The sequence below is a fragment of the Glycine soja genome, chromosome 18 (genome assembly GCF_004193775.1).
Source record: "Glycine soja cultivar W05 chromosome 18, ASM419377v2, whole genome shotgun sequence".
NCBI classification, from domain to species: domain Eukaryota; kingdom Viridiplantae; phylum Streptophyta; class Magnoliopsida; order Fabales; family Fabaceae; genus Glycine; species Glycine soja.
Window position 1 is genome coordinate 5,215,784 of NC_041019.1, and position 13,015 is coordinate 5,228,798.

Below are 13,015 nucleotides of genomic sequence, written 5' to 3' on the forward strand. Positions count from 1 at the left end.
TGCGCGGGAGGGAGAGGAAATTGGCAATGGCGGTTAAGGAACGTCTTTGAGAACTCCAACTTTGAAATTTTAAGAAGGTCGGGTTTAAATATGAAGAAAAAAAGAACAATAGTGTAAAACTTTTTTTTTATCAAGTAAAATTATTTTACATTTATTATCAGTTATTAAACTTAATTTTGTAATAGACAAAATCTGATTTTCTTTTTTTAAAAAATAAGCCACTAGTGAATGCAAAATTAAAAAGGAGCTACAATACTTTTTAACTTACTTTTTTTAACACGTAGAGATGTACATTAATGTATTAATGTACAAGGAGTTGCAATATTCTTTAACATATTTTTTTATTAATTAAAATTTATTAAAATTATAAAGTCATCAATGAGATTTACTTAATAAGTAGGACTCACACTTTTTTTAAACTGTTAGCAGTAAAATAAAATAAAAACATTACTAATATTTCTTTATATATATTTAGCTCCTTTAATGTTATTGGTTTGGATGAGTTTAAGGATTGTCAGTGCCCTGTACAGTAATAGTCTTACTATTACTATGAGCAATCCATTTGAATATGCGGTACACAGATAAAGTCATCAACTTGAGATATAAAGTGTTTTTTTTTAATCGATAAATATTAATTTATTAGTAATCCTAGTTTTTGTTAATAAAGAAGATTGAACACATGATTTTTTTTTCTTTTCTCTTATTTATTTAATTATCTCAACCCACCTTATATCTCGTTTGACATATAAAATTACAAGACTAAATTTTAATTACTTCACAGTTTTTTCCAATTTAATATTTAAGTTTATGAAGTACATTTTTAATAGATGATGGCGAAAAAAATTATATATAATGGCATTGAGAGTTCGTGAAGTTTAAGAGCTTTATAGCTTATGTAAAATTGGAGGGGGAGATTCTGATAAATTGCTAAATACAAAATATAGGTGAAAAAAAAAAGCTATATGGTTAGAGATTTTTCAATTATTTTTTCTTCTTCCTACTCTAGTAATAACAAAAATGAATTCTTCTTATGTATAAAAATTTCCAATGGCTCTTGCTACTATAACCTCCCTAATCACAATTTTTTTATATTTTTTTTTTCTAAATATTGAATTTCAAAATAATAATAATAAATTATAAATAACATGTATCTTTTTCATGGAAGACAATTCTCTTTGAGTCTTGTAGTTACATATTCAGTATTTGAAGTTAAGACCTCTATTTAAACTGAAACAACTTTGTGCCGATTGATCTACTCTCTCATAGTAAATAAAAAATCATATTAATACTAATTATGGAAAAACATAGCAATAGTAAATGAAATAAGAAAACCACTAGGGTTGGCCTAGTAGTGGGAAACTTGGAATAATATACATAAATTCTTTAATTCAAACCTCAGTGACACCATTGTAAAAAAAATAAACGAAATAGGACATATATAAAAAAAATGAGTGGATTCCATCGTTTATATATTTTTTTAGAAACGGGGGGACCTCTCTTTTCATTTTATATTCAATAGCATAATTACCATCTTAAAAACCAACTATAACCCGTAACCAAAACACATATAACAATACATTCCTTGCTTGTATATTATATCAATAGAATATTAATCTTAAAATTCAACTATGACTATTAATTTAGAAATTTTTATAAATGTGGCGCACAGCATAGCAAAAGGAATTAGACATTTGCGAATAGAGGTTATTTTTCAACCATAAAACGAACGAATGATCAAATTACAATCGTGCTTCACTTCAATACATTATAGGAGGCAAAATGAGAAATTGTATAATTTTTTTATTTTCTTAAATACAATTTTGGTCCCTATATTTTGCTTAATCCTCAATTTTAATCCCTCCATTTTAAAATAAAGACATCGATCCCTTTATTTTAAAAAATATGTAATTTTAATTCTTTATTTCAAAATAGAGAGATTAAATCCTCCTATTTTATAAAATTTACAATTTTAATCAAATTTTTAATTTCGCCTAAGCTTTATTTCTTTTATTTTGATCTAGTTAAACCCTAAACATAACATATTTATTTAAGGTGTTTTCAAAAAATAATTTAATTAATTATAATGTAAGAAACAATAGAAATAAAATATATATATATATATATATATATATATATATATATATATATATATAAAATTAAAGATTTGACTAAAATTACAATTTTCCTTTTAAAAGATGAGGATCAAAATTATAAATTTTCTAACATTAAGGAATAAATGTTTCTATTTTGAAATATGAGGATTAAACTTGTGGAATTTTTAAAATAGAAAGACAAAATATTTTTATTTTAAAATAGAATGACTAAAGCTATAGAATAAGAAAAATATGAAAACCAAAATTATATTTAAGTTTAATTTTTTATAAAACAAGATAAAAAAAAGAAGCAACAATGAGAAAAAAGGTTTCAAATTTCTTTTAATTATTTGACTTTAAAAAGTTTTAAAGAAATGTGTTCTTAAATGACTTTTAATTTCACATAAACTCGAAGAATGTTATCTCTTAAGAAAATAACATAATCTATTTAAGCTGAAAATACTAACGAGGTTCTTGTATCATTACCTAGATTAGTGTATTAGGCTTGTACTCAGTCTTTAAGAACGACTTCAAGGAGATATATGAAACTGGACTAAAAAAATATTTTACGTATAAACTAACCCATCATTCCAAAACGTGCGACTAACCATAACATATCAATTGGTTATTAGAATTTCACAAACTTCCCTTTTGGCGATGTAATAAATTTTGGTGCAAATAATAAAATTATGTTCAATTGTAAAATTTTGTCTTCATAGCTCTCGACTGAAATTAAGAAAAAAAAAAAACTTAGTGCTCCCGTTCACTCACGCTGATCCAATAATTGATCACCACACGCTCAATCTCGTTGAATTTGCTATATTATTGATCAATACGTTTTGATCCCAGGATTTGACAAAGACCCAATACATTTTGCAAAACATCAACGTTGATGAAATAATCAAATTATTACAACGCCGGTGAAAGTTTCAACAAAATAGAAAACAAGAATTACGAAAAAATGGTCAGAAAGACATCAGGGGATTTAAATAACTGATGGAAGTTTAAGTTCATCCTCTATGAAACCGTCTCAAAGATTGTCCAATATTAGACAAGAGGGCATTCACAACCAACAAATACCGGACACTAACCTGTAAGGACGATAACAAAAAAGGAAATCCTTTATTAACAGGCTATATATAACACAATTAGACCACTAAGTGTCAAAGTACATTTGTTGAATTATATGCCCTCCAAAACCCATTTGGGGACAAGCCCGGTAAGAAGCTACCATATTTTTCACACCATAAATAGCCAAAGGAAGAAAGTTCTGCTCGCAAGTGATACTGAATATGCAAAAGCCACATGGGACTGGATGTGTGAACCATAAAACAAACTAGCAATGCAACTATTCTCATTTTATCATGTAAACAAACTAGCATTGCAGACAATAAGCACAGGAATGCTACTGTGAAGTGCGAACTCCAATAGCTAGCTTGCTAAAAACATGTGTATAACACAGTTAAAAAGTTACTTGACATCCCTATTAGCTGATGTAAAATAAGAAAACAAACCAATAGGAAAGCTAAAAACAGTGTTAAGACTATACAAGAATTGCTTCTGCATTACATTGCATCAGATATGCAACAGTACTTTTCACATCTAGAAGCTTGTTGATATAAGTTTTCATCTACTTTAAATGAAACTTGATTGAAGCTTGGTGGACATTATGTACAACTTGAACTACAATAATATTTGGAACTACTTTATCTGATTAATCTCCAAAATAGTAGAATATTTTGTTCAGCTCTGTCCCTAAAAAAGCATTAGCTTTGCTACTCAGTCATGAAACAAAAAAATCCCATCAAAGTATGAAACTTCAATTACGAAGCTAACATTATAGCAATCTTGTTGCTATATGCTATAATCCTAGGTTCTGACTCAAAATGAAGTGGTTTTCAAAACTTCAATGATAAAGTAAATTGCATTCTTTTCAGTGTAAAATTAGCTCACAAGCTTGGCTCTACCTTGAGCTGCTTAGATAACAATTTCAAGCAGTTAAATTAAAACTTCCCAAACTATCAAGTAAATGAAGAAAAATACAAGACATCATGGAGCCTCACTTTCAAACAGACAACGATAGTATCACTCATAATTGATTGATTGTAAAGGCTTTAATTTAAAGCAAAGAGCAGCCAGCATTACTACTTTCCTGACAAAAACAGATTTCCCTTAAAACATTGTAACTAAGATTTATTGATCTATGGAACCATGACTGACATAAAGCATTCTATTAATTAATGCCATCATCTGCTTGTACCAGATGCCACATGGGATGAGCTAGGAATGCAAGCATTTATCCACATAATGACACATGGTTTCATTTCCAAGCAAGTATTAGGCACATTATCGTGAAAGCAGCACTCACCTGAAATATTCAACACCTACCTTAGCAGCAAGCAATTGGGAGACTATCCACTTTCCTCTAGAAAAAACATTCACATGATTAAATTAATCCCTGGTTTAAATTCAAAACCCACCAGCTAGAAACAAAAAGGAGCGCGGAAGAGGTATTGCTCAAAGTGAGTGAACAACCTACCTCTTTGCTTCCAGTTTAAGAAACCAGCCAACTGAAATAATTAAACCCTCAGCCCACAATTCATAGTACATAAAACGTTCAATGTCCAAGCTCTCAGTATGGACGAGAACGATTTCCATAATGATCACGCCTATCAGGCCCAGAACCACCACCTCCATCTCTATAATTGTCTCTGCGTCTATCTCCACCATAGCCACCCCTATTGCCCCTATAAAACAAGAAAAATAAAATTTAGACAAGGAAACATTCATACACAATGACCAGTTGTGTACTTGTGTGATAAATCCTTTCATTGATAAAAGTACAGAATGAATCCCAATCTAATTGATTAACCAAACAACTAAATTTCATAACCAGCATTTCAGTGCCTTTCATTATTGACCGTAGGTAATAAGTTCAATACTTTCATCTTTGGCATATATTCTTATGAAGTGAGAAATATAACAGACATGCATAGAAACTTAGTGGACATAATTTTTTAACTACTATAAAACATAACATGAATTTTATATCCCAATACACAGGATTAGCACAATAACACAGCTACAACTAAATATTTCAATGGCATTGATCTTTGAACTTGTGATGAAATAATGAAAACAGTCAATATTAATTGAGTGTGTAATAGATACCCTTGGTTATATGCAGGTGGAGCATAATTTTATATCCCATTACTCAGGATTAGCATAATAACACAGCTACAACTAAATATTTCAATGGCATTGATCTTCAAACTTGTGATGAAATAATGAAAACAGTCAATATTAATTGAGTGTGTAATAGATACCCTTGGTTATATGCAGGTGGAGGTGGAGCATAATTTTATATCCCATTACACAGGATTAGCATAATAACACAGCTACAACTAAATATTTCAATAGCATTGATCTTCAAATTTGTGATGAAATAATGAAAACAGTCAATATTAATTGAGTGTGTAATAGATACCCTTGGTTATATGCAGGTGGAGCTCTTGGTGCAGATTTTTCTGCCATTGCAACACTGATTTTGTAACCCCTCAAATCATAATCTGAAATGCAATATTCTATATTAACATCCCTTTACGAGAGACACTAAATATATAGACAGATAGAAATGAGGAAATTGTTCGATGAAGTACTATTGTAAAAACCGCCAGCAGAATGTGCTGCAGAAGGGTCTTCATAAGCAAGGCAAGCATCACCCTTATTGTTTCCATTATCATCAGTGTAAATCTTTATGTTCCAAGGCCACTGATCTTTATAGCCCCTCTTCTGCTTTATTCTTCCAACCTAAATGGTTAAAAATATGCAACAAAATCATGGCATGTTGTGCCTATTTCAAGTAAGAGAAGAGAAAAATAATCATATTTCCCTAGCACAAGTAAAGTATTTCTTATATAAGCACGATCAGAGATATAACCCATAAAAAATGTACTTACAAATTAAAAAAAAAACATGTGAATTTACTCAGCATTGCATTCATATATAAAATATTATCAATATGCAAAACTCTAATGTAAAAAGATCAGGATATTACTTGTCCAATGCCTCCAAAAAGTTCCCTCAATTCTTCAATAGTCACATCTGGTGGTAGGTTTGAGATGTAGATTCTAGAGTTGTCACATGTATCATCACAATTCTCATCACACTGTCTCACTGCAGCAGGGGGCTCAGCAGAAGATCCACCAAATCCACCTCGATTACCAGCACCATAAGTGCTGTCATATCCAGTAGGAGGCCCGGATCTACCGCCACTCCGTCCATCCCCTTGATTATCTCCCCCATAACCACCCACATTACCCCCATATGATGGAGGATAGGAATTGGGTCCACCAGTATAACTTGCAGGTGGAGGAACTGCTTCTGTTCCATAACTTGCATTCCCACCACCATAAGAACTGTAAGTGGGTGGGTAGTTTCCACCAGCACCACCACCATAAGATTGGGCAGTAGGAGCAGGAACTTGACCATAACCACCATCTTCTCTACCTTGATTACCTCTATATGAACCACCTCTACCATCACTACTACCACCCCTTCCACTGTTATAGTCATTGCCTCTCCCTCCATCATAACTCCCAGATCTACCCCCTCCACTGTTATAGTCATTACCTCTTCCTCCTCGATTGTTACCATAGCCCCCACCTCCTCCTCCTCCTCTATTATAACCACCACCACGGTCATTAGAACTATTGGGATTAGGACTTGGAGCACCGCATTTGTTGCATTCAACCCTTTTTGCAAAGTTCAAATTCCCACAACTATACAAGGCAATTTCAAAATCAAATAGAGAAACACCGAAATCAACAGCAGTAAAATTCTCACAGCTTCAGCTAATGAAAAACAGGAAATATTCTCAAGAGCAGAATTTTTTTTTTTTAAAAAAAGAACCTTTGGTTAGGACAACGCCAGTCTCCATCTCTACCGCCGCCACGGCCGCCGCCGCGACCGCCACCTCGACCACCGCGATCTCCGCCTTGAAATCCACCACCACCTCCTGCAGAAATTCACATCAAATAAGAACATTATATAAATAAGAATAAATAAATTAACAGATAAAACGATAAAATAAAGTAAAAAATAACACCTCGACCACCATAACCTCCACCTCCCCGGCCACCTTGACCACCACCTCCCCCGCCGCCTCTTCCTCCATAGCCTCCGCCATCGTTTCCACTGTAGCCGCCTCTTCCGCCATAACCTCCACCATCGTTACCACCATATCCGCCGCCGTTTCCGCTGCCTTTGGCTCCGTAACCTCCACCTCCCCCGCCATCACTACCACCATATCCGCCACCACCTCCTCCTCCACCTCCATAGCCTCCGCCACCATAACTACCACCTCCACCGGCACCACCGCCGGTGGAACCGTATCCGCCGCTGGCTCCATAAGACGGTGGCGCGGAACCGCCGCCGTCTTGACCGTACGCTCCAGACATGATCCGATCTAGGGTTCCTTGAGACCGCGAGAACGAGATTCTTTTAGCACGCTGAGTTTGTGAAGTAGAGTAAAGAAAGCACTGCGAAATGGGCCTAAATGTGAAGACCTTAAAGCCCCTTTCTAACGGCCCACGTTATCTTATTTAGTCAGTTTGTTGAGTCGTTCTTCACACAAGTCAAGCTTCGTGTAGGTTCTAATATCTTGTAACCAAGATTTACACAATAAATCCACCATTGTAATTAATGATGATGCCATCTATATTAAAAAAAATATAAATAATTTTGTAATCTATAAACTTATACATTTAACATTTAAACATCAATAAAATTCAACATACTTTACAAGTTGTAACATTGGGTGTTACATATCCTCGAATAACTTTTTTTTACAAATAGAAGATTGTATTAAATAAAAAATAAATGTATTTAATGTTTTAAAAAGAAAAAGAGTTTAATTTTGATATACTATTAATATAAAAAAATTCAACCAATTAAAAATTACTCTAACTTTAAAAGTGATTATTATAAAAGTGTCAAATTTTAATTTTATGATAATTCAAAATTAAATATCATTGTAAAAATCTTTATACCATCCATGATTAAGTACTATTTTTAAAAAAAATCTTCATAATAGAAAATAATAATGTGATTTTATAGGAAAAATTAAAATTGTACAAAAATGGAAAGCTTTTATTGTGATATTTAATGTTATCAATATATCATTGTCGTAATCTTTAATAACTTTATTTTATTTATAGATTTCTTAATTGTACTCAGAATAATACATAATAAAACCGTAATTGTAAAGCAAAAAAAATGTTGATATCCACCTTCAAAACGGATTTAAAACTAGGAAGGTTTTATTAGAAGAAAGTATTTATTATATTTTGAATGCAATAAATAAAATTCTTAATATTTTCTCCATTAGTATCGTAAGGCTCTAGCTAACTTAGAACAGTCTGTTACACCATATTGTTAAAGCTAGAACAGTCTGATCCTAGTTTCCTTCTAGTGATTTCTTAACATAGTGTAGTAAAAATAGAATTTCAAAGAAAAGAACAAGGACATTTTCATTTCCTAATCAAACAACTCCATATCAAAAGCACCAAGAAAGGTAACTATAGTCTTCCGGAACACTGAAACAGACAGAAAATTAAGCATTATTTTGAATAAACTTTTGTCAATAAAAAAGCATCCATGCTGCTTCTAAGCTCTATAATAGTACCTTATTGCATATATCATGAATATTTATGATGATATTTTCACTCAACTTCTGGAAATAGTAATTTCATCAACCACATGCAATTGATTAATGAGAATTCAGAAATGTATGCAAATGAGTAAAAATGAAAAGTGACATTATTCGTATTTAACCTGCATAAGTAAATTAAAATAAAAGGTGCTAACCATTTCAATTCATCAATATACATCTACAAAAAAATTACGGCAGGCCAAAATATGATCCTCCCTAATGTCAAAGTGCCAAAGACACGAAGAGGGTTGTTACAAGTAAAATCACCTGCAGGAAATTACACATCCTGTGAAATTCTGAGTGAGAGACGCGAATCTCAATGGGAAATCTGCAATGATCCATGGATGGATCAACAGTAGTGATCAAACCTAGACCTCCAAAGTCACAGCTTTCAGCTCTCTGATCATGCTGCTGATAGTAACTATTAAAAGCATATGATATGTTACTAGGCCAGCTGATGTTAAAGCAAGATCCACCAGGAGACAGTGCAGTACAATCAGCACTTGCACAAGCCTCTAAAGCACTGGCAGTTGCATTTGACAAGTCTTTATTGTTGTTCACAACACACCACTTAGAAGAGAGATACTCAACATTTTGAGCATTCACGAGGCTCTTTGAACCTTGGCCAAGATCCACATGGTACTTTGCTTGGCCGTCAAAAGTGAACAAACCCCAATGCCTTTCAAAGTTTCCAGAAGCAATGCTCCTTTGGTCCTCATCAAGAAGGCTCATAATGTATGTTTCAAGTGGTGGCTTGTGTGGCCTAAGTGGGGTCCCCAAGTTACTATGAAGGTGGTTTATAAGGCCTTTAATGAAGGTTTCTGCAAGGTATGAACTTCCATTGACAGCACCATCTGTTGGCCAACCAATCTTCGCCACGACAATGTCCATATTAGGATATCCCGCTGTTGATAATACAGTAACCACTGTATCATAGCTTAAGTCAAAGCTGTTTTTGTATGTTTTATGGCTAAAATTATGAGGGCGTGCAGTTTCTTTGAAGAGGGAGAAATCCAGCGAAATGTTTTTGGTTTGAAGGTGGGTTACGAATGGGGAAATGGTCACAAAGAAAGGTGATCCATGCTTATCAAGAAATGTGAGGAGCTCAATCATGGTTTTGTTAATGTCAGGCCTCAAATGCACTCCCGAGGACAGGTTAAATCCTGACTCGAAACTGTCAAAGCTACATGGAACCACAACTTTCACTTTGCTGTCCAATTTTGCTTTCTTTAAAGCTGCTTGAATGTTCATAGCAGCTCCAATTAGGAAGGGATGAAATTGTTCATTGTAGATTTTAAGAAATGGCTCATCACCAACTGCAACATATCTGCAAAAGTTATGTTTAGAACTATATGTAGAGGGAACCATCCATAAGACTGATAAGAGATACAAAATCCATTTTATTTCAAATTTGAGTTCAATTGGAAAAAAAACTGGATTCAACAGTGCAGCTCAGTGGCTCTAGCCATACTGCCAGATCATAGCTGCTAGATGAATTTCTTTAATATCTTGTTCCAAATCCTGTTAGCTGATAAAGTCCTAAGCAAGATAAGATGAGACAAGACTGTCATTCCATCTTCCCCAAAAATGATTTTCCTAATAAACATGGTTCCCTGGAACAAGAATGGGGCTTGTTTTCGAACCATTGCAGTGGTTCCATTATCAAGTAGTGAGCATTTTATTATGTGATTCTAGTCCACCTTCTTAAACATTCCCCTGATATTATTGGTAACAGAGGAAGGGAAGATATGCTTGTTCTACAACTACAGTGGAAGAACATAGATAATAGAATATGATCATGAATTGAATGACTCTTGGTCAACTTCTGCGGGGGAACTTATGAAAAAGTTGAGGTGCATAAATTAGTTTTAACTTATGCGAGAACTTTTCATATTATTTTTGTTTGTCTTACAAGTACTTGTTGAGGAGTTTATTAAAACTCGCTCATATTTGTAAATTATTAAGGCATAAATGGAACTAGATATCTACAGCATCAGCATTTTCAGGGTACAGAACCAACATTTAGACAAGTTTGCAGACTAGCTTTTCATTCTCCTAGCATGCAATACTGAGAAAATAGTAATGTTTTTTTTCCAAAACCAACTCTTAAAGTTAAAAGAGCAAACTTAAAGCTTGTCCATCCGAGATCAAACAAGATGCATTTTATGTATGTCACTAACTGCAGTACTGTCTTCTGCACACACACACACAAAACAGTAGCTTGCAACATATCATAAATCATAAGTTCTTCACCTGTTATTATTTTCTTACACGGACTAGCAAGCCGGTATTGCTATTGAGGCCAATACCCAACTCTACTAGAAGGGGCAATATATCTGGAAGTGAAGGGCAAATGTGCAGTGAACCAAGGAAGCTGATTAATAAAGAAAAGAAACACAGACTTAACAAAAAGAATCAAGTTCAACAAATTGGACATCATCCTGATTTCTTCTTGGTATATAGTCTCAATGGTTCAAGTACAGATTCTAGCATTCTGTAGTTAATTATCTTCGGTCCCTTTGAGCTATGGCAATCCTCATATGGTTATATGAAAACCGTGCCGCTTGACACCTATGGGATTGTTCTATAATATAAAAACCTATCGTATGCAGACACTAATGCTTGTTTTACTCTTCAGGATAACTCATCAAAGGGTGAATAACAAACACGGAATTGAAAACCCCCCTTTACAATGCCCATGATCATCAGTAAATTAAAAAAGGTAAACAAAAAATCCAAAGCAAAACAACCATGTATTGAGAATTAAAACACTTATAAAAAAAAATGGGAAAATAAAAGAATAATAAGAAGATGATTGACAATAACACAACAAAGCAACTACAAAGCACAAGTGAAACAAAGCAAAGGGGCAACAAAAAGAGCCAAGATATTATAATCTGACTCACTCGATTCGTGTCACACTGCCCACATTAGGCATGTAGCGGGTAACATTATCATGGACCCAGCTATCAGCAGCCTTCTTAGAAGAGTTCAAGCTCCTGAGCATAGTGTTGGGAACACCCACACTAACATCAATGTTGGAGCCAGAAAGGGCCTGAAGAACATCAGAGTTGGCATCAAAGAGCTTGACTTTGGTGATGCTGTTGGACTTCAAGAGCTTCACCACCTTGTGGGGTGGAAGGGGGTGAGAAGCCATGGTGCCCCAATTCACCCCCACAGCTCCAGCCACACAGGCAATGCTGGAAGTGATGATGAGGAAGGTGAAGAGGAAGCAAGAAAAAGTGGTAGTAGGCATTTCAGGTTTGTGTTGTGATGTTTGATGATTCTGGACAAGGAAGGAGGGAAAAATGCAATCTTGGCTACTGTGTAAGTGGCAACTTTTGTTGGAGGTTTCAAGTTTCAAGCTTTGGGGTTCAATTCAATGTCTGTGTATTTTTTATTTTTTTTCAAATGCTGACAAGTGCTCCTTTTCTTCTTCTTTTTTTATGATTTTTATGATAAATATATATTTTTTTTAGTTTTTTAACCAATTTCTTAAAATATTTGTTGTTATGTTCTAAGGATACTCCTAGCAAGGTTTTTTTTTTATATAGTTTGAAATTTTTTTGGAGGTTTGTAAGTAGGTGTCAATGGTGATAGGTGCTAAGTGAAAGTGGTGAAGGCTGCATAGCATTTAATGTGTGGTGTCAGTGGTGTAGTGAACTGGTCTGAGGCCCATGGCTATTGAAGTATACTGGCAGTGGAACATATATGCTCATGCTTTTGTTGTTTTTATTAGTTTATTACTATGTTGTCTGGTTTTGTGTCTTTAATCCTCTGTGTTCGGGCAAATTGCTTGCCCATGGATGGAAATACGATGGGGTATTTGATAAAGAGAAAAGAAATAATACTGAAGAAATTTTTTATATTTTTAGGTGATTTATAATTTTTTATATTTTACTTTAATTTAAAAACTTATCTTTTTTTTTTCTAAATCAAACCTATCCTAATTGAGGCCCAATATACATGACTTTGGGATTTTGACTTTTTAATTTGTAAACTATTGACCAAAATAAATAAATAAAACTTATGCTCTCTCATGTTACTTATTTATTTCCTTTTATATTCTAACTTTTGGTTCACCAATTGCAAAAAAAGGAAAGGAAAAAATAAATTGAATAACTATCAGTTAAATGATTGTTTTATATCAATAGAAGAAAGTGTCAATAAATTTTTAAAAAAAAAAATCACACATCTTAATTAATCAACT

The 13,015-nt window shown here is 33.5% G+C and overlaps 2 protein-coding genes across 4 annotated transcripts; both read right to left on the reverse strand.

The window, feature by feature from the left end:
• Positions 1–2,900: 2,900 nt before the first annotated feature.
• Positions 2,901–7,633, reverse strand: LOC114395481 (transcription initiation factor TFIID subunit 15b-like). Of its 3 annotated transcripts, XR_003663027.1 has the most exons (8): positions 7,201–7,633; positions 7,005–7,110; positions 6,151–6,874; positions 5,753–5,903; positions 5,581–5,662; positions 4,633–4,840; positions 4,462–4,518; positions 2,983–3,184 (listed from the first exon to the last, which is right to left on the reverse strand). XR_003663027.1 is itself a non-coding variant. In XM_028357275.1 (6 exons), exons 1-6 carry the CDS (start codon positions 7,550–7,552, stop codon positions 4,726–4,728), a joined length of 1,530 nt encoding a protein of 509 aa, XP_028213076.1. In that variant the 5' UTR covers positions 7,553–7,633; the 3' UTR covers positions 2,901–4,725. The 3 variants fall into 3 exon arrangements, 1 of the variants encoding a protein (XP_028213076.1); XR_003663026.1 differs by having other exon boundaries at positions 3,078–4,518; XM_028357275.1 differs by having other exon boundaries at positions 2,901–4,840.
• A 1,257-nt stretch (positions 7,634–8,890) lies between these two features.
• Positions 8,891–12,459, reverse strand: LOC114395730 (glucan endo-1,3-beta-glucosidase 9-like). The gene is made up of 2 exons (XM_028357569.1): positions 11,712–12,459; positions 8,891–10,132 (listed from the first exon to the last, which is right to left on the reverse strand). The coding sequence occupies exons 1-2, from the start codon at positions 12,059–12,061 to the stop codon at positions 9,028–9,030; spliced, it is 1,455 nt and encodes a 484-aa protein (XP_028213370.1). The 5' UTR covers positions 12,062–12,459; the 3' UTR covers positions 8,891–9,027.
• Between the last annotated feature and the right edge of the window lie 556 nt (positions 12,460–13,015).

Bases quoted from the DNA above. Each gene is read 5' to 3' on its own strand.
- LOC114395481 (XM_028357275.1), bottom strand. From the start codon at position 7,552: ATGTCTGGAGCGTACGGTCAAGACGGCGGCGGTTCCGCGCCACCGTCT. The intron at 5,663-5,752 runs GTACTTCATCGA...ATTGCATTTCAG, and splicing joins TGCTGGCGGTTTTTACAATA to ATTATGATTTGAGGGGTTAC. The intron at 4,841-5,580 runs GTATCTATTACA...CTTGTTTTATAG, and splicing joins CCACCTGCATATAACCAAGG to GGGCAATAGGGGTGGCTATG.
- LOC114395730 (XM_028357569.1), bottom strand. From the start codon at position 12,061: ATGCCTACTACCACTTTTTCTTGCTTCCTCTTCACCTTCCTCATCATC. The intron at 10,133-11,711 runs GTGAGTCAGATT...TAACTTTTGCAG, and splicing joins GGCAGTGTGACACGAATCGA to ATATGTTGCAGTTGGTGATG.